Raw genomic sequence first — 21,538 nt, forward strand, 5'->3', positions numbered from 1 at the left:
GAAGCCGATTTGGCTCTTGGGTGCTGTCACAGCCATCTTCGGTAAGGGAATCAGAAAGTGAAGCCTTGCAGCTTCACTTCCTTATTCCGTACTGCGCATGCGCAATCTCACTGCTCCCTGCTGTCTTCTGGGACATGTGTCTCTCAGAAGATGGGGGGGGGGATGGACGGACGTGGCGTAGGTCACTGCGGTGATCTATGTCCGGAAGTGGGAGCAGTTACCTGTATTACACAAGTATCTACTTCCTCCCCCCCCTGAAAGGTGCCAAATGTGTCACCGGGGAGGCCATTCCAAAGAGCGGTAGTTCAATTTTCGGGTGGAACTCCGCTTGAAGCAGCGGTTTGTTGCTTGGGGGGCCCACCCATACAGTAGGGATCAGAGACACAACTGTGGCTTGAGCAATATTTTTGCACCTTAATGGACTGGAAAGATTAATTTCTTCCATCTATTATTCATTCCATAAACTGGTGAAACGTGTAAACTTGAACCACGGTAGAATGGTCCACCAAGCTTATATCAGTGGCTGAAGCCTTGGTCCACGTTTACTGTCCCTTTTTTAAATGGTCTGTTGAGCCAAGCTGGCCCAACAAACTCTACTGCAATAACGGGTGCGCTTTCTGGGCGCATTGCATTATCATCATCTCCCTGATGTATGACATGTTTTGGTAATACCTTTTGCCATTAGGCAATTTAAAACCGTAAGGAACACAGATGTTGGTGACTGGTCTGCTTGGACCTTTCTGAAGAGGCAACTTGCCCGCAAGCTTTGTGGTTTCATCAAACCCTGAGCAGGATGATCACTACTAGATCAGTTCTTGATCTTACAGCTAAAAGAAATGCTTATATTTAGGCCCCTTTCACACTGGGGCGGGAGCCCCGGTTGCGGTATAGCGCTGCTAGAAATAGTGGCGCCATACCGTCGGATTTGCTGCTGGATTCGGCCGCTAGCGGTGCGGTATTAACCCCTGCTAGCGGCCGATAAAGGGTTAATACCGCCCGCAATGCGCCTCTGCAGAGGCGTATTGCCGCGGTTTTCCATTGTTTTAAATGGGAAGGAGTGGTATACACGCCGCTCCAAAGATGCTGCTGGCAGGAGATTTTTTTTCTCTCCTGCCAGCGCATCGCCTCAGTGTGCAAGCCCTTGGGCTTTCACATTGAGTATGCAGTGCAGGAGTTTTTCAGGCGGTATAGCAGCACTATACAACCTGAAAAACTCCTCAGTGTGAAAGGGGTCTTTCACATTCTCTAGGCTATATTTATATGGGCATCATAGACTGGTATGACTGAGTAACTTCCATACAAAGTGAAGAAATAACACACAAATATATTTTTCCAGCAGTAGCTCAGCAGTCTAACGTTTCAAGCAAAATATATATATTTTCTTCTCCTAAGTGGCAGTACTGTTACCTGTGGTTCTTCGGATCGGCATAGCGACATTACACAGGCAGGCTGAGGCAGCCAATCGTGTTCCGGAACAGCCAAGATGTTGAGCAGAGGCCCGAGCAGCAGTCGGCGCCAATCACATGATCAGACTGGGGGTGAGGAACAGACAGAGCAGCCCCAGGCCAGCAGGCGTAGGGAAAAAAAAAAAAGTCTGTGGCGGCCATTGCGTTACACAGGGCAACTATTTAACACCTTCTTACGATTCCAAGGAGGGCAATGCCGCCCTATGCTGCGGATGCCCATGGAGGCAGAGTTTGCACGTACACAATCACATGTCAAAATTTGACACGTGGGCAGGTGCGCTGATCGGAGCGAACTTGGATCCCTGTACCTGCCCATTGATTGGTGACTGTGCAGCTGCTTTTATATCCGCTGCCTGCACACAGTAAGGCTGCTTTCACATGGATGTGGTGCTGTTTGGACCCTGCCATGGGGGGCAGCACTGTGTACCTGCAAGTTTTAAAGCAGGTTAGCTTCACTTTCCCAGAGTTATATTGTGTCCCGCTTCCAGGAGTTGTGGTATTTTTAGAACGTGCACCAAAGTCACGTGACACCATATAAATCTATGGGAAAGAGCGGCTAACCTGATCCAAACATGGGTAAGCTGCGGTATCTTAGTCCCACAGTGTAAAAGCGATTTGGAATGGAGGATGGGTCTCGGCGCCCTTAAAGCACAGAAAAAAAAAAAAAATCTAGCCCTCCCCCCACCCAAATTGAAGATTAGAACAAAAGGGTATCAGATTTTCAAAATGGTGTGCCAACATACCTTTTGTGATCGGCACACATAATATATACTATGGTCATGCCCCCTAATGCAATGTGGGTGTCTCATACCATACAGGGCTTTCCTGTGCCCTGAGAGCAAATATCTAAAAGAAAGAAATCTAACCCCCTAATTTTCAGGAATTAGTTTGAGGCTTTGTGATACATAGAAATATAGGAAATGAAAATGACCTCTTACGTTTCTTTAAAATTTCTTTTATATTTACCGGTTTCTATTCCTCTATAGTATGTGATCTCTGTGCCAAAAACTTTATTACAAATAGACCTGAGCACTGGACACCCCCGGCTTATTTTGTCACAGTACCCAACCAGAATTGGTCTCTGATAGAAAAGTGAAGTTTGACTGCTGAGGGTCAGCAGTTTAAAGCAAAAGCTGTAACCGCCTATGAGCTGATATGACTAGATGCTGCTAATATCCTTGTCAAACCTTTTGCACACAGGTACATGAGGCTGTACAAAGTAAACTGTGGCTGCCCATAGTAATGAATGGCTTTATGCAGGGTATACACAATCGCAGAAATGCATGCGTGTACATCCCTGAACGTGGCTTGGGTTTTATGTCCTTGAGCCCAGGTTCATACTGGGTACGATTTGAGATGCGATTTCACATGTGAAATCGCATCTCAAATCGGCGGCAACGACACCGTCCTAATCTGTGCGACGCCGCACCGATTTCAAAAAGTAGTTCCTGTACTACTTTTTGCGATGTTGGGCTGCTATTTACATTGATATCTGTGCAGAAACCTGCACAGATGTCTCTTAAATCACAGCTGAAATCGGGACTGCCAGCGGGAGTGAAATCGTGCGAGTTACCGGGGCTGAGTGTGCTTACAGAAGCGCAGCATATAACCACGTACAGCTATTCATTAATATGGGCGGCTGTTGCAAAAATACGCCCAGTTTACTTTGTACAGCCTTATGTGTACATAAATGTAAAAAAATCCTATAGTAGATGTATAAGAGATAGTGCAGCGCTAATAGCAAGCCCATAAAGAAGTCATCCACGTGATCTTCAAAACATGACTATATGTAGAAACATGCGGGTGATGAGCGTGCAATATAGTGAGAAACCTCCACCAATGAGAGAAATGGCCGCTCACCTCACAGAGTAGACCCTCTATTATAGGGATCTTCAAACTATGGCCCTCCAGGTGTTCAGGAACTACAATTCCCATCATGTCTGTGAATGTCAGAGTTTTGCAATGCCTCATGGGATTTGTAGTTCCGCAACAGCTGGAGGGCCGTAGTTTGAGCATCCCTGCTCTATTAGATAGGGTCATAAACGCTTTCCCATGAGGGTATGATCCAGGCAAAAGGCTCCAACAGGGACCAAAGCAATCGGACTCACAGATAATTCCAATGGGGGGTGTCCAATCATGGAAAAGAAGATAAAACATAGTGCTCTCCGCAGTAATGTAGTTATGTGTACATGTCTGAGACCATAGGCAGAAATGTTTTTTTTTTTTTTTTGTCCCTCTCTGATGTGGTTTCACTTTGTTACTGGACCTGACTTTATGGTTAAAGGGGTTGTAAACACTTTTGTTTTTTCACCTTAATACATCCTTTACAATAAAAGAGAAGTATGGTGTTTTTTTTTGCTATTCATACTTACCTCAGTGGATGGAGCATTAGGCTGATGCTGCCGCTGTCCCCCTGGCGTTTCTGCACTGAGAGCCAAGCCACCCGAACACCGCCAATGGCTCGGTTCTCACTTCTCCCTGAGCAAAGCCATACTGACTGTCAGCCTGACTTCTGCTCTACTTCTCAGCACTCATTGGAGCATGGAGCAGTGGAGGGGCGGAGAGAGGCTGTCTCAGCGGCTCGCTGATACTGCCATCAATCAGGGCAGCTGCCGGATCCCGACATGGAAGTCATGATGACGCGCTACCCTGACTGATAGCAGTGACGTCAGTGGAGAGCGGACTTCAGACCGCTCTCCACTGAAAATGGGTCACAGGAGTGCAAAACTTATTGCACTCCTGTGACCCAGAGGAGAAGCCCAGCCATAAAAAAACTCAGGCTGGACTTCTTTTATGGTGAAAAAAACTCTGTCACTCTCTCTGCCCAGGGTTCTTGGCTCTTCATTGGATAGATTGATAGCAGCGCACCCATTGGCTCACAGTGCTGTCAATCAAATCCAATGATGTGGGAGCCGAGTCTGCAAGGTAACCCCCCCCCTTTGGGAGCGATTCTCCTAGGGGGTTATCTAATGCAGGGAGGCGCTGAGGAAAAAAATTAGGCCTCAGTAACAAAGGGGCACACAAATAGCATCACATTATAAACTAATTGAGCAATCTCCTACAGATTTACCAACAGCTATGTAGCTGGTATGTATGCCTGCTTGGGTAATCAATCCCACCAATATCCTATCTGACTCTTGTATTACAGTGTTAATAAATCTTAAGGAGATTGTAATGTGTGGGGCTAGCGCCAGTCTCCTTATGCTGGGGAAGGACTGCCCCCAATCACTTGACTGTCACCGTGGTTACATGAGCGGGAGTTGGGACTGTGCTGCAAGCATTAGTGGCTGTTAAAGCCCACCCTCTGTCACCGCACATGTGTTACATGGACTGCAAATGGTTTCGAGAATTGTTTATATTTTTACATATTCAAAATGGCAGTCCTGTAATGATTTACTTTAAGAACACTGCTGTTGTGTACACATTATAAACTGTGCAGCCAAAAAAAAACCTTTGAAAATCTTTTAGTGTAAATTGCTATCTTTGGTCAGAGTAAGCTGTGAGTGCTGCATTGATTGTAGTTGTTTGCTGCTTAAAAGTAATTCTATTTTTAAAAAAACAAAAATAAATTGTGATAATAAAAAAAGTTTTTTTCCTTGGAAAAGTTGGCTGTGTTCTGTTACTATTGTCTGTTTTATAACCTACTGAACAGGAACATGTAAGCACAATTTTATCTTTTTTACTACTTAAAATTAGAAGTGTGTGTGTGTGTGTGTGTGTGTGTGTGTGTGTGTGTGTGTGTGTGTGTGTATATATATATATATTCTCCCTCCCTCTAGCTGAGAGCGGTTACATAAACCCAGTGGCAGTATTGCATATAAAGATATTAGTGTCCTGACACAAGCATGCTGTATACAAGGGCCCTTGCTCTCCTTGTGGAAGAAATGGTCCAGCAGGCTTCATAATGCCTCAAACACACCGGACCCCAGTACAGTGGGGAAAAAAAACTCCTGGAATGTGTCTGAAAACGCATTTGAACACGCATACAAAAACGCATCCGGACAGGATCTGGAGTGTGTTTTTGTGGTGTGAACCATCCCTTATACGGTTTTTAACCACTTGCCTACTGTGCACATACACCCCCTTCCTGCCCAGATGAGATTTTAGCTTCCGGCACTGCGTCGATTTAACTGACAATTGCGCGGTCGTGCAACGTGGCTCCCAAACAAAATTGACATCCTTTTTTTCCCCCACAAATAGAGCGTTCTTTTGGTGGTATTTGATCGCCTGTGCGGTTTTAATTTTTTTGGGCTATAAACAAAAAAAAAGAGCGTAAATTTTGAAAAAAAAAACACTTTTTTACTTTTTGCTAGAATAAATATCCAATTTTTTTAAAAAATATTTTTTTTTTCTCAGTTTAGGCCAATACGTATTATTCTACATATTTTTGGTAAAAAAAAAATAAAAAAAAAATCGCAATAACCTGGTTTGCGCAAAAGTTATATTGCATACAAAATAGGGGACATAATGATTTTTATTTTTTCTAGAAATGGCGGCGATCTGCGTTTTTTTCTTCGGGACTGCCACATTATAGCGGACACATCGGACACTTTTGACACATTTTTGGGACCATTCACATTTATACAGTGAACAGTGCTATAAATATGCATTGATTACTGTATAAATGTGACTGGCAGGGAATAGGTTAACCACTAGGGGGCGGGCAAGGGGTTAAATGTGTATCCTGGGTGTGTTCTAACTGTGTGTGGAGGGGGGTGACTGGGGGAGGTGACCGATCTGTGTCCCTATGTACAAGGGACACAGATCAGTCTCCTCTCTCCCTGGCAGGACGTGGAGCTCTGTGTTTACACACAGAGCTCCATGTCCCTGCTCAGTTATTGGGCAATCGCGGGTGCCCGGCGGCCATCGCGGCCGCCGGGCACTGTGTTCCCAGTGACGCGACGGGTGCGCACGCCCTAGAAGCTTTAAATGACAGGACGTCATAGGACGTCCTGTCAGAACAATAGAGCATTCCGCCCGCCGTCATTTGACGGCTGGCAGGTATCAAGTGGTTAAAAGATGACCCTGCTGCTGTATTTTGTAACACAGCGGAATCTTGCCTTGTGCACTTGTCCAAATCTTTTGGTGGAGGGGGGATTATGGTGTGGGGTTGTTTTTCAGGGGTTGGGCTTGGCCCCTTAGTTCCAGTAAAGGGAACTCCTAAGATGTCAGCATACCAAGAAAATTTTACACTACCAACTTTGTGGGAACATTTTGGGGGCGGCCCCTTCCTGTTCCAACTTGACTGCACACCAGTGTACAAAGCAAGGTCCATAGACACATGGATGAGCAAGTTTGGGGTGGAGGAACTTGACTGGCCTGCACAGAGTCCTGACCTCAACCCGATAGAACACATTTGGGATGAATTAGCGCAGAGACTGGGAGCCAGGCCTTCTTGTCTGCCTGACCTCACAAATGCTCTTCTGGAAGAATGGTCAAACATTCCCATAAACACTCCTAAACCTTGTGGACGGCCTTCCCAGAAGAGTTGAAGCTGTTATAGCTGAAAAGGGAGGGCCAACTCAATATTGACCTTATGGAATGAGACTGGGATGCCATTAAAATTTGTGTGCATGTAAAGGCAGGCGTCCCAGTACTCTTGATAATATAGTGTACACACACACAAAAAAAAATGGAAGCCGATTGGTTTCTATGCAGAGCTGCACCAGTTTTAGTAAATTAATCTCATGTGATTGGACGCTTTCTTTCCCCGACCGCTTTCATACTTACATGAGTTCCCACAGAAAAGAGCGTCCTTTTTCGCCTTCATTTACATCTATTCAAGTGCTTTGGATGGGAGCCGATTCTTTATAAGTGCATTTCTCTAGCACTGAGATCTCCAAACTGACCTGTGCGCCACATTCAACCTGCAGCTAGGATCAAAGGCATATCCTCAATAGGTATTGATTGAGGATTTAGGTTAGCAGAGGTTGTCTATGGTCTCCACTTCTCCCTTCAACCGTTGCACTGTCATCATCCCCGTGGTTTGGTTGCTAGGACTGCCAGTGTCCCAACAACTGTCATGCTTGCCCCAGGTTGAAACTTCCTCTATCCACACCTGCTCTGCCTCCTGCTACAGCCATGGTGTAAGCCTTATGCTGCGTACACACAGTCGTTTAATCGACAGGAAAAAAAAACGTCATTTAAAATCATAGTGTGTGGGCTTCACATCGTGTTTTGTTTTTCGGGTTGTAAAAAAATGATCTTGTGTGGGCTAAACGACATTTTAAACCCGCGCATGCCCAGAAGCGATTTAGGAGACGGGATTGCCCCGGGAATCGGCCGCTAGCGGTGCGGTATAAACCCCAGCTAGCGGCCGATAAATGGTTAATACCGCCCTCAATGCGCCTCTGCAGAGGCGCATTGCGGGCAGTATTGCCGCGGTTTCCCATTGTTTTAAATGGGAAGGAGCGGTATACACGTGTATACCGCTCATCAGATGCTGCTGACAGGAGATTTTTTTCTCTCCCGCCAGCGCATTGCCTCAGTGTGAAAGCCCTTTGGGTTTTCACATTGAGTAGGCAGTGAAGGAGTTTTTCAGGCGGTATACCCCCCCCCCCCCCCCTACACACACACACACACAGCAAGCAGCTTGCTTGCTTTGGGGGCACCCAAGCCGAGTCACTGCTCCCTGTGTTCATTCAGACACAGAGCCCTGCCCCAACCCAGCCCCTCTCTGATTAGCTAGCCGACTTTGATTGATAGCCAATGGCACCACTGCTGTGGTGCCATTGGCTGGGGGGCTGCACACGTAAGGCATCGAATGCATTAAAGCGGATGTGTCACTAAAAAAAAAAATATTAAAAGCCAGCAGCTACAAATACTGCAGCTGCTGACTTTTAATATTAGGACACTTACCTGTCCAGGAGTCAAGCGCCGTCCACAGCAGAGGACGAGCGATCGCTCGTCTCTCTGCTGCTCCCCCCGCCATCCTCAGTGAGGGAACCAGGAAGTGAAGCGCTCCGGCTTCACTACCCGGTTCCCTACGGCGCATGCGCGAGTTGCGCCGCTGCTTGGCTCCCGCTGTGCTCTGGGAGCCGAGTGTTCCCAGAGCACAAACAGGAGGTGACGTCATGCCCGGAGAAAACCCGAAGCTCTGTGGCCGGAAGTGGGTGCAAATACCTGTCTTTAGACAGGTATCTGCACCCCCCCTCGACCCCTGAAAGGTGTCAAATGTGACACCAGAGGGGGGGAGGGTTCCGATCAGCGCGAGTTCCACTTTAGGGTGGAGCTCCGCTTTAAGGATTAAAAAAAAACTTCTGTCTTTACAACCTCTAAAAAAATCCCTTTTTATCCCTTGAATATTTGTAAACTACACCATGTGGTCCTCATACTGAAAAAATTGGAGACCCCTGTAATGCTTCCATGACCTTTGAAAAGCCATCTTTAGTCTAAGAAAATAATTTGTGTATAACCTTTTAAAAGGTGTCTGTTCAAGGCCTGAAATCAAGTGCATTGAATGCAAACAAAATACACTCCATCAGCATCCAGTTAGAGTGAATTCAATCCTCATTCCTTTATCCTTTCTAACTAAAACACAATTCAAAGCCATGTAGAGACATATAAAGCAGCACTCAATTCTAACAAAGATTTTTTGTTTTAATATTCTCATTTATAAAACGGAACCATACATCCTTTGATAAAAACCATTTCAGAATTTATACAACATACACAAGTAATATACAGCTTAACCAGAATGTCGTATCTTACAATGGACAAGGCGTGACGTTTCTTACCAGAACAAACCATAAAATCTGAGACCAGTAGTAATAATACTTCCCAACATGCACATTTGTGCTTTCCTATTGCTTACAAAAAGGTGGGTCGAGTGATTTTCAGCCCTCATCTCATCAACATCCACAAAAGAGCCGACGGCTGCTTACAGCGTTCCAAAAATAATCCAGACAATGGTCCTTGCAAAAGAACAATTAAAAAACGTACCTTACTGGTAAGTACAAGTCCAAATCTCCCTTGTACAAGTGGTACAGCCTTCAGCTAAAAAGAAAAAATGAAAGCGGAGGTTCACCCAAATAACATGTATATAAGATCATATTCTTTATACTTCCACTATGTATAGTATGCCCTTTATTTTTTTTATTTTGGCTCTACATACCTTATTATGGCTATTTTCCACCCGGCTTCCGGGTACTCACTCCCGCGGGAGAAGCCGTTTCTATGCAGAGGCGCAATGTCACCTGGGACTTCGCCCAGATGATTAACGTCCTTGAGAAAAAGTTCCCCCCCCCCACCTATTATGAGAGTCAAGGAGTTTACAAAAGTAGCCGAACTGCGAGTCAGCTCTATACGGCGCCTGCGCAGTAAACTCTACACGGCTCCTAGTTGGTGCGCAGGCGCCGTGTAGAGCCGATTCGCAGTTCGGCTACTTTCGGAAACTCCTTGACGCGCCTACGCAATAGGCGGGCGCGGGGGGGAACTTTTTCTCAAGGACGTCAATCATCTGGGCGAAGTCCCAGGTGACATTGCGCCTCTGCATAGAAACGCCTACTCCCGCGGTAGTGAGTACCCGGAAGCCGGGTGGAAAATAGCCATAATAAGGTATGTAGAGCCAAAAAAAGGGCATACTGTACATGGTGGAAGTATAAAGAATATGATCTTATATACATGTTATTTGGGTGAATATCTGACACTTCTGGGTGTGCCGGACACCTAAACCAAACCCTCCCCTCCTTCCCGCTGTGCTCAGTGGTTCCTTCCTCCAGCCCTTACCCTAATACTACATCCTATGGAACCATTAGGAAAAACAATGGCATATGGTGGAGAGATGCCGACATTCCAACACACCTGGAACCATTGATTGCTGAAGACTTTGACGGAGGCTGCATCACTTGAACACAGCAGAGTTCAGACTTGCCCACTGAAGGAAAGGTAATTTTTTGGGGACCATGCTTTGGATATTTTTTGACAGAATGGACAGAGCCACTGTAGCAGGTTTTCGTTAAAATTAGAAGTATAGGCAAATCTTCCCCCCCCCCCATTTTGGCTAGAGCAAGGGAGGGTTACAACCCCTTGCTCTTTTGCAGAGATCCAGTGGCTAAGGAACCTTCAGTATCTGACACTTTGAATGAGTTGGATGCCTGCGCCCCCTGCTGAGCAATGTACTTATACCCGTCATCAGCTACGTCACTACTGTGTTCCTGCAGAGCTGTGGAGGCTGGCCGATGGAAACCCAGCATGCAGAAGGGGACACAGGCATATCCAGCACACCCAGAAATAGTGGCAACCTTTGGCCAGTGTAGCTCTGTAAGATTTATTTCAATAAGACTGGGTTCACACCATTGCAAATTGGATGCAGAGTCTCCACATCCAATTCGCAATAGCAGGAGGTTTTGGCTGGCTCTCTATGGAGCCGGTGGCTGTGCGGAGCTCTGGATGAGTCATTCATTCACCCAGTTCTTTGAATGGAAAACTACAAGGTCCGGCAGCAGCCATTGCGGCTGTAAGCTTGTAGTTCTCAATGAACTACCACGGCACTGTTGAGCGTTGTGGTAGTTCAGTGATGATTCCTGTTACGATATATATGGCCAGACAGCTTACACACAGAGTCTGCAAGAGCCCTGCATAGCACCCGCAATCTGCTGATCGTGGGTGCAAAGCTTTCCAGGCTCCTAATAAAAATAAATGCACATTTTTTTACCTGCAAAAGATGTGCATTTATTTTTTTAGAGGTGAACTTATCCTTTACAGCCTTCGGCATCTGTGTGCAATAATCTAAGGGCTGCAAAAATCACTGGCCTGCCTTTGCTTTGAAACATAACGAGTTTCCATGGCTTATTTTGCAGATTCAACAGAACACCTGTCATCTGTTCTGTGGGCAGTTTGTTCGGTTGTGGCCTGGCTGGTGACAGATGCCACACGTGCGCGGTCTCTTTGCCGTTGGAGCTTTCTCTGCGTTATCGGTTCTTTTATTTTTTTGACCAAATCCTCGCTGTGCTCCAGACCCTCCACCAAATGTGGTAGGAAAATCTCCAGAAGGGCCTGTAAAAAAAAAAAAAAAGGGAGAGAAAGAAGCTGATGAGATGTCAAGATGGACTACATTTGCTCTAGGCAGGTTATTAGGCAGATGGGTCATTCAGTCCAATGCTTCTCAACACCAGTTCTCAAGTACCCCCAAAAAGGTCATGTTTTCCCTCAGATGTGGTAATTACCAAGGCAGTGAAACTGATCAAATCACCTGTGCAAAATAATGGAAAGCCTGAAAACCTGACCTGTTGGGGGTAAACTTGAGAAACATTGATTTAGTTCATACCATCACAGCATCTCTATTAATGTTAATACACTTTTAAAAATTGTTGATGACCATTCTACTTTGCCAGTTACAAATACATGGCCCCATTTTCCCCTACGTTGCTCACCTGGAGGGATGTTCTCGTCGGCCCACTGGAAGAAGCCACACTGTTGCTCTCTGGGTTTGGAGCACGTGTGGAACGGTCTGCCTTTGTTGGCCCCATCCTTCTGCACAGTACGTGTGATGGCTGGCTGATTGCACATGCACTTAGTCTCTCCTCCCAATCCCGAGTCCCCGCTTCCTCCTGCCATTCGAGACCCTTCGGGGGCCCTGGAACTGTTGAACGAGGTTGATGGACGCCCTGCAGACACCTGCAATGCCGGTGGACTCCTACTATCCCCGTTCTCCTGATCTGCCCACAAAAAGAAGTTGCATTTTCCTCCGTCGCATTTGTAGAACGGGCGCCCCTGGTTGGGTCCCTCTTTACGCACGGTAAGCTGCACAGCGGTGACACCACAGTTGCACACCACCTCATTATTCTCAGGGTTGGCACTGGTGGGCGGCGCATTTCTCTGTATAGCTGGCGTCACCAGTTGCGGTTTTCTCTCTTTTTTGGCGGGTGGCTGCCTGTTTGGGCCTCCTCGATCTCGATCGTTGGTTATTCGGTTATTTCTCTGGTTAACCTGCGCGCGGTTGCTCTCACGGGGAAGGCCAGGCTGGGGTGCTCTGCTGCCACCCTGTAGATATTTCAGATCGAGGATTTCTCTAAGAGTTTCATCACAGCCACCGATACAGCCCACAAACTCCAGGGGCATAATAGGGGGGACGCTGCCACGCTTAAACTTCAGCTTCAGCCTGCAGAAGAAGCAATACAAGATTAATTGATAAACCTATCTGTAAGGGGAACAAAGCTTGCTATACACAGAGGGATCTGCTGGTTTGGAAAGAAATGGTCAGACCCCTGACCTCATGTAACACGATGGTTCAATATTCCGTATGTAGTGAGATCGATTATGGTGTATGGATGAGCGCTTTGTTCATCAGTGGAGGATGAACAGTCCAACAATCAGCTATAATAAACATTTTTACCCCTCCTCAACCCTGGCTTCATCACTGCTGGTCCACCACAGTCCAACCTCCACACAATGGAAACCTGCCAGGATTGTACCAAAAATATTTGCGCAACAATTTTTGATGTGGGGTCAATCTCTTCTCCAGGCTTACAAGCATGAAATCGGTGAAAAAGAAATCACCGATCTCATGCCGACAGCCGCGATTGCGGCTTTGTTTACTTACGGGTACCAGGCGTGACGTCATAACGTTGCGCCCGGGCCTCCGACGGTCATAGTGATGACTGGTGACCATCTGGTCACCAGTCATCGCCGACCGATTCGCTCTCCGGGCCCCCGATGGCACGGGAGAGCCCGGAGAAGCACCGGAGAACCTCCCGCTGCCTATAAGAACGATCAATCGGCGGAACCGCCGCTTTGATCGTTCTTATCGTGCACAGAATCGGCGGCTGAAGACGGCGATATCTGAATGATGCCTCCGCACAAAGTGGAGGACGTCATATGACGTCCTCCCGTGGACAAGCGGTTAAAGTGGTATACTTACCTGCTCTGTGCAGTGGTTTTGCACAGAGCAGCCCCGATACTCTTCCTTCTTGGGTCCCCCCGCCAATGTTCCTGGGCTCCTTCCCCTTGACCAGTGCCCACAATAGCAAGCCGCTTGCTATGGGGGCACTGGTGCGTGATCGCTTCTGAGCCCTGCTCTATGCATCTATAACAGTGGTCATCAACCCTGTCCTCAGGCCCACTAGCAGGCCAGGTTTGCAAGATAACTGAAATACATCACAGGTGATATTATTTGCTGCTCAGTGATTGCAGTATTCTAGTCTGCATCTCCCCTGTTAGTGGGCCCTGAGGACAGGGTTTATGACTTGGCCCCGCCCCCACTCTCCTCGTTGGCTCACTGGCTGTGATTGACAGCAGGGAGAGCCAATTGCTTACATGGGAACGATCGCAGGTCCGCCGATTGGCTCCCCCTCTGGCCAATCGGCACACGATCGCGTCTCCAGCGTGCGTGCCCACCAGAGCTACTGCACGAAACGACGTACAGATATGTCTTTTTGCGCAGCTGGGCCGCTTTTCTGCGGTAAATGCGCGGAAGGCAGTCCGGAAACGGTAAAAAAGTAAAAAACCACATCCCTTGCCTTAATAAAAGGTAAAGACAGGGGGTTCCGTGTGACTTTTAAGCTAGGATAACATTTGTGCGAACATGTAATTCGCACACGCACTGGGGTGTTAATCGCATGTGATGTCTGTGCAATGCGAGTTCAGCCATACACTTGTATGGCTGAACTCGCATTGAATTCACACAGAAAAGGTGCAGGGACTTTTTTTTCCCCCTGCACTGAATTTGGATCGCATGGGTGTTCTCTTGCATGCGATCCGATTCCTGTGCAAGTTCACAGGGATCAATGAACTGATCTAGGGGTGTCATTAACATTGTACCGACACCCTCAGCGGTTCACAGAGGGCAGTGTGAACTGCCCGCGGGACAGATTCTATGCATGAACCTGGGCGGTAATCACGCTGGTTCCCGCATCGCCTGACATGTTTCGCCTAATAGCTTCATTAGGGGATATACAAATCATCCCCTGATGAAGCCATTAGGCGAAACATTTCAAGCCAATATACGAACATAAAATCTCTCCCTAAATCCAACATCTGTTTTTGACCACCTTTACCATGAAATGTTAAATATCTCTAAACAACCCAGCTCTGTTGTACTTTAACGCCATTCTCATTAAAATTATTTACCTTTTTTTAATATTTGGTTTCCATTATTATTTGTAAGCACTGTCACAATCCCCTTTCTCTTTCCCACTTGACATATTTGACTATCTGGGACAAGGTGCTAATCAATTGGGTGTTCTACCATTATCCGGACATATTTAGTACAAATTGCTAAGTTAGCTGAACGTATACTCACTTGTGGATTGGATGAGGTCTACACACATCACACACGCTATCATCCCGGGACACTTCCAGAACGAAATTGGGCAACCAGATTGATGTTTTACAGCTGGGGTAACCCAAACACGAAATGTAGAACCTTAAAAGAGAAAGATAAAATATTAATGTTAGTGGGGAAAATTACTTCCTCCAACCTTAGCGAGAGACCCGTGGGCTCTCTAACTGAAAGGAATTCTCTGTCACCAGGTCAACATCTTTAGTTGTCAAACATGGCTATTGCCTTGGCACTCACTCACCCTCCATCTTTCTTGGTCTTCAGCACCATATCCCTGTTACACTGCGGACATTTTCTTATAGGAAGTGGCGTTTCCGGGTAGATCTCCTGCTGTTCCACAGGCTGTGCTGCCTGGCCAAAGTACTGAGACAGAGCCTCGTCCAGCCTGCGGAGTAGGAGCACAGAACCGAGGGGGGTTGAGTTAGCAAGCACCACTGTGACAGAATGTATGGTGTTATCTTAAAATTGGACCTTTAAGTAAAATTTTAAATAAATTCCAGACATTAACAGTAAGGGACAATATCATACTACAATACAAGACACAATATACTTAAAGAAAGGACCGTCGCATGACATCACAATGCAAACAAATTAACTTTATAAAATACAAAAAAAAAGTAAATATAAATGAAATTTCACATGTACACATACTTACATATCGGGGTATATCAATACATAAATCTAAATTTGTGCCCCTGTATATGTAAAAGCCCTAGTTCATTTTCAATGTTTTGCCTGTGACCATTCTCTCATAATGAAGAAAATATAAAAAAAAAAAAGTAGAAATCTCTTTCCGCTTGCAGTATTGTTCAATTCAAAACCATAGGAAGATGCGCATGTATAGCAGAGATGTAGTGAAGACAGGGCCGTCATCAGAGGGGTATGGGTAATACACTTGTAAGGGGCCCAAGCGTCACAAGGAGCCCAGCCCACACCCCCATACAGCAGCTTAAACGGATGAAATGAAAAGGTTCGCACAGCAGGCAGCCGCTGGCCCGCACGGCACCCGCAGTAGAGAATGACACAAACACAAGTCGCTAGCTGATTTACTCCCGCCCCGAAGGTGATCCAGCACTCGCTCTGCTTCCTTCCCTGCTGCTGCTGCTAGATTAATTACTAGTACTGTGATTGGGCGGGGTAGGACTCAGGGAGGGGGTGTGCTTAGTTTCGTCAGTGGTGAGAGTGGACCCAGCCCTCTCAGGTGCATGCATTGCAGATGCAAGAGAACAGCATGGAGGGGAAGTCACCAGTGTGCAATGGCGTTCTGTAGGTCCGTCCCCTGCCCCCCTGATCGATAGAGCACCAGCCGCAACTGAACTCCATCATCCTCATCCCCACCCAGAATCATCCATCCCTCTACACAATGTATCCCCATCCCCGCCCTGAATCATCCATCCCTCCCTCTCCTGGGGGATGCGGATAATTCTGGGTGGGAATGTGGATACATTGGGATAAGAATGTCAAAATAAAAGTGGGTGCAGGACTCGTGGGATGGCCAGTGGGTGGATTCGGTGGGACGGCCAGTGGGTGGGCCCTGGGGAATGTTGGCAGTCAGGCCCTGGGGGACCGAGGCCTAAAGCTGTGTAAGGGGCCCCAAAATTTCTGATGGCTGCCATAAAAAGGTGTATCTTTTTTTATTTGGCCCAAATATGGTACATTAACTGAAACATGACAGTCATTGATGAATAGTACAAGTTAATGTTAATTATATCTTTACCCATCTATTTATTTTAACTAGTATGGGGTAGAGTTTCTCTCCATTTGTATATATATATTTCTTTATATTGTATATTCTCATTTATATACACCAAGTAAGAATCCTCCTTTTTTCAGAAACTTAGATGTGCATATGGGTACTTATGAACTTTTTTAGTATTTTTGCACTGGGGTGGAGTGGGTGACTTGCACGACTGGAGGGATGCAAAGTCATTCATTTACCCCAATTTATGTCATTAATTCTGTGGACCATTCATTTAATGTCTACAACTCTTTTCATTTATTTTTATATCTATTCTCCAGTCACCCTTATGTATTAGTTTAGCCTGCGAGATGGTTTTTTACTATATATTGTTTTTACGATGGAGATTCAGTCTGCACATCCGGAGGGATGCGAGTGTAGTATTTTTTAACATCCCCCGGCTTTCTGGTATTGGCTAGATTTCTTTTGCAACTCTTTTTTCTTTTTTGTTTTTGGTTTTTTTGAGTCTATCTAGCAAATACTGAGGCATCCGCTGCTGTATAGTTACCATTTCATGATCTATTAAATAATTTGACTGCTATGCCTTGATATATGGCTTAAACGGCACCGCGGCTGCTTTCATTTCACCGTCTCAAATTTGGACCAATCAGTAGCCTCTATGAGACTACATATACCATCATGCATCAGTGATCGGGCACGCCCCCCTGAAGACGTTATACCTGACGAAACGTACGTCGGAGGCGGACCCGATCACGAGACGTGCCTCCCTGCCCATACGAGCTGCCAGCTGGGACGCCAAAGCCGTGTTGCGGAGATAACACCGGATTAGACGACCCTGTCCATTACCGCACCGCAAGGTAGCGGTGACACGCATGCAGCCCCAGTGCCGGGTAGGCACTTTTAGAAGTAAGAGGCCATCTGGGCCATTCGTTTTTTTTTTTTTTTTTTTTTCTGTTTTTATGTACAATAAATTTTAAAGTGGTATCACACTATTGGCATCTCCATTGCCTTTTTGTTTTATTATATATCCCATCTGGAATCCCTGGCATTGAGGCTCACTATTGATTTCCTGTCCGATGTGCATGCAGGCACAATCCTGCATATGTCTAGCTGACTATTGTTTCATTATAATAGTCCACTCATTCTGGTAAGCACATTTGTTTGCTTCAACACCAATTAGAGGGTGATTAAGAAGATTGGATTTGTTGGTGACGGCTTTTCCTTCCTCTTTTTGCACATAAAGAATATTCAAGAAAGAAGATTTGCTTTTCTCTTTGTTCACATGTGATGCATTGATTGAACACTTATTGGGACACTTTTTTTACAGATTCCTTTGGACACAGAGACACTTTTGGAATTTTGTATTTTCTATATATATTTTTTTATATATGTATTAGAGATAGTTTAATTTATTCTATTTCTCATTTATCCATTTGGTTCACTATTCATTAGCACTGAGTGGTCCAGCGCCCTCTACACGTTTATTCATTCATCACAATTTAGATTGTTTTTTGAGGAGCAGCTTTTATTATTTTATTTTAAGTAAGTTTTTTTCTTTATTTTGTTGTTTGGCGCTGATTATTATTTTTTATACAATGTTAATTATAAACTAAAAACTTTTTTAGGAAAATCAACCTGGAGTGTATGTTTACTGTCCCAATAATGTACACGCTATTTAGAAGGGAACCCCCGCTCACTTGGTGGCTTTGGCTGCAGCCTCTATGAAGACCTGCTTGTAGTTCTGTACTTGCTGTCTCAGGACGGTGAACTTATCCTTTTTGCCTTCACAAACAAGCTTCAGATCCGCCTCCAGCTCAGCTCGAAGGTCAGGCTTGGACATCTCGAAGCCCATGGAATCGTATCCTAAGGAGGCAATGAAGAGGGATAGCGAGATTTTAGGATGGAGTAACCGCTAATAAACTGTAAGCAATCAAACTCATCATGATGAATTTGCTTCAGAAGAGCAGCGATCCGGGGCTTACCCTCCACAAGGCCCATCCCTAGCTCTCCTGGAAGGAACCTCTGCTCCGGGGTAAGGCCCACGTACATGCGTGACTTAATGGTCTCAATGTGGTCAGCATGAGTAGCGTCAGTCCCTTTAGGAAAAACAAATAATAATAATATAGCATACATATCAGCCATTAGAGACCACAGAAAAGATGAACCAATACAGTCTGATCTATGCAACCCTACAATAGCACACTGTCATCTACGCTAGTTCAGAGACTACAGCACAGATCAGGAGGATACCAAGGGCTACTGTACATGCACTTGGTCCCCTAAGGCAGGGGTGTCCAAACTTTTTTCAAAGAGGGCCAGATTTGATGAAGTGAACATGAGTGAGGGCCGACTATTTTGCCCGACATTCTTTGAACTATTAAAATTCGGTCTAAGTCTGAGCACTAATACACTGCCCAACAATAATTCTCTCCCCTTTGTGGCTGTGTGTGGTGAAGAGATGAGCTTGGGCGTATTATTTGGATATAACACGCACAAGCTTAACATTGCCATGAATGCAGCCTCACCATTGCAACCAATGCAGCCTCACCATTGCAACCAATGCAGCCTCACCATTGCAGCCTCACATGTGCCATGAATGCAGCCTCACATGTGCCATGAATGCAGCCTCACATGTGCCATGAATGCAGCCTCACCATTGCAATCAATGCAGCCTTACCTTTGCAACCAATGCAGCCTCACATGTGCCATAAATGCAGCCTCACCATTGCCATCAGTGCAGCCTGATTGATGCCCATCTGCAGCCTCAGAGGGCAGAGGGAGGGGGGCGGGACGAGTGCCAACAGATTACAAACAGGAGAATCTCTTGTTTACTCTGTGGCCTCTTTAATACAAAGTCCCGCCTCCTATTATAGACAGAACAGTCGTTCAATGGCATCCCAGGAGACGGGACTTCCAATAAAGACGCTGCTGAGTAAACAGGAGATTCTCTTCATGTAATCTGATGGCGCACGTCCTGCCCCCTCCAAGGCAGCGCAGATAAATATGGTATATATCTTTTGTGGCCCTGGGGGCCACAAACAATATATATATCCAAATCCCCAGGGGGGCCATATTAAAGCAACAGGGTGGGCGCATTTGGCCCGCGGGTCGGACTTTGGACATGCCTGCCCTAAGGGATATAAGTATTTTTAGGTTGTAGTAATAAGTCTTCCTTAGGCTGCAGAACCATTTTAAAATTTTAGAAAAAAAGTGGGAAACTGCAACAACTTTTTTTTTTTTTCCTCCCCCCCCCCCCGTGTCTGAATGAAGAATAGTTTGTGTTATAAAACAGTCAACCAATCAACTTATTACCTTCCCACAGTTATAGCAGGTTAGAACAGAAAAGAGAAAAGCCAATTGGTTGGTTGATTTGTTGTTAGAAGAAAAACAAAAAACTATTCATCCAAGACACTCTTTAAAAAAATAAAAATAGGGCTTCATGTACAGATTATTTCTGTGATCATTCTCTAAATGGATCATGCCAGACACAAAACAAAGACACTGCAGTGTTCTTAGAAAGAAATACTGTTACAGTTGGATTGATTGGTTTACCTATTCCGTGTTTCTCCATTAAGGATATGAGATCGGCTTCTGTAAGCAGCTGTGGCGGGGAGGTCTCACCATCCACCATCTCCACCAATGTGGGCTGGAACCTCTCGCCCATCTCATACACAGGGATGACCTAAGAGAAAAATACATCACACACCAAGTTTGAATGTAAATTATGCTATAAAGCAAAGCACGTTAGTGGCTTCCCTCATCCAAGAGCCCTGTTGGTGGTAGAAGTCAGACTAGGAGATACTCAAGAGTTATGTTATGGCTTTTAGAGAACTTTAGATCTCGGTCTTTAAAGTGGACCTGGACTAAAAAAAAAAAAAAAGGGAAGATTTGCAATTTAAGACAACATCCAGAATTGTTAATTGTGCACAAGCACCCTGAAAGAATTATCCTTTGCCTTGAAGTCCTCCTAAAAGGAAGGTCTTCTGTGCTGCGTACTGTTCTTGTTGGAGAGAAAGCTGTACCTGAGGATCTTCAGTGCAAGAATCTCTCTGCTCCTATAGTTTTGTGGATCGGTGCTTTTTCACCTCTCCTACTGCTTCTGATCACCAGTCATCAGGGGGCAGCTCTGACAATAGGGAGAAATCCCTGTCTCTACCAATATATTTTCCTCTACACAAAGGCACAGTACAGAACAAGGCAAGGTAAGTCAATAATTGGGGATGGATTAGCTGCAGGGGTCCACAGGCAATACGTATGGCTAATTTTTGGCTCTTGCCTTGTATTTTTTGGGCGAAGATTTCACAGTTCAGGCCCTCATTGATGGAGAAGTAGGGCCGAAGCTCTTTTGGCCCTACTTCTCATGTGGGTCCACAAGTGTGCACTTTGCTCTGCACTCTTGTGACCCATTTTCAGCCGACAGTCTGCTGTCAGCTGACATCACTTAACCGGTCCAGACTCTGGATCGATTTTGACTTTAAATTTGGGATCTACTCAGATTCCTGAGTGGCAGCTGGCTCAGACTTTCAGCGTGCCACTGGGAGACTGAGCCTGCTGCTGCCACCCCCCTCTACAGCCTGGCGCTCCAGTGAGCACTGACACTCACTGCTCTCTGCTCACTGAAGACAGAGAACTCAGCAGTTTGATTGCTCAGTTCTGAGTCTAGAGGTGGCAGGGGAGAGATGGGTCAATGCTGCATCGACCTAAAAATTCCCGAAACTTCTCTTAACTTCACTGGCCTGTGCACATGCCATCATCATTACAAAAGAGTCCCAGCAGCAGGTGTAAGATCCCAAGTTTGCCAGGAATACAACTGTTACCTACGGAAGACCTTGGCAAGCCCAAAGAGGTACAAAAAGCCAGCAGGTTACTATGACTGCTTTACACCACCAATACCTGAAATACTGATTCTACATAGACTGACCCTTTAATAAATACAATGGTAGTATGTTACATATACAGGGCCAGATCCACAAAAACGGGCGTATATTTAGGCGGGCGTAGCGCATCTCATATGCGCTACGCCGCCGTAAATCAGAGTGGCTCCTAGGGTATCCACAAAGAACTTGCTCCCATATGCGGGCCGGCGTAACGTAA

General features: G+C 45.8%; 1 protein-coding gene across 1 annotated transcript in view; it reads right to left on the bottom strand.

Moving 5' to 3' along the window:
• Positions 1-11,141: 11,141 nt before the first annotated feature.
• The window catches only part of TOP3A (DNA topoisomerase III alpha), a 37,618-nt gene continuing 27,221 nt past the window's right edge, over positions 11,142-21,538 (bottom strand). The window contains exons 14-20 of the mRNA XM_040356416.1: positions 19,997-20,126; positions 18,427-18,540; positions 18,142-18,307; positions 14,987-15,130; positions 14,707-14,829; positions 11,840-12,567; positions 11,142-11,462 (exon numbers count right to left, since the gene is read on the bottom strand). Coding sequence (XP_040212350.1) covers positions 11,284-11,462; positions 11,840-12,567; positions 14,707-14,829; positions 14,987-15,130; positions 18,142-18,307; positions 18,427-18,540; positions 19,997-20,126 — 1,584 coding nt within the window. The 3' untranslated portion in view covers positions 11,142-11,283. The remainder of the gene's footprint in view (positions 11,463-11,839; positions 12,568-14,706; positions 14,830-14,986; positions 15,131-18,141; positions 18,308-18,426; positions 18,541-19,996; positions 20,127-21,538) is intronic.

This window comes from Rana temporaria, chromosome 6, assembly GCF_905171775.1.
Source record: "Rana temporaria chromosome 6, aRanTem1.1, whole genome shotgun sequence".
Lineage (NCBI taxonomy): Eukaryota > Metazoa > Chordata > Amphibia > Anura > Ranidae > Rana > Rana temporaria.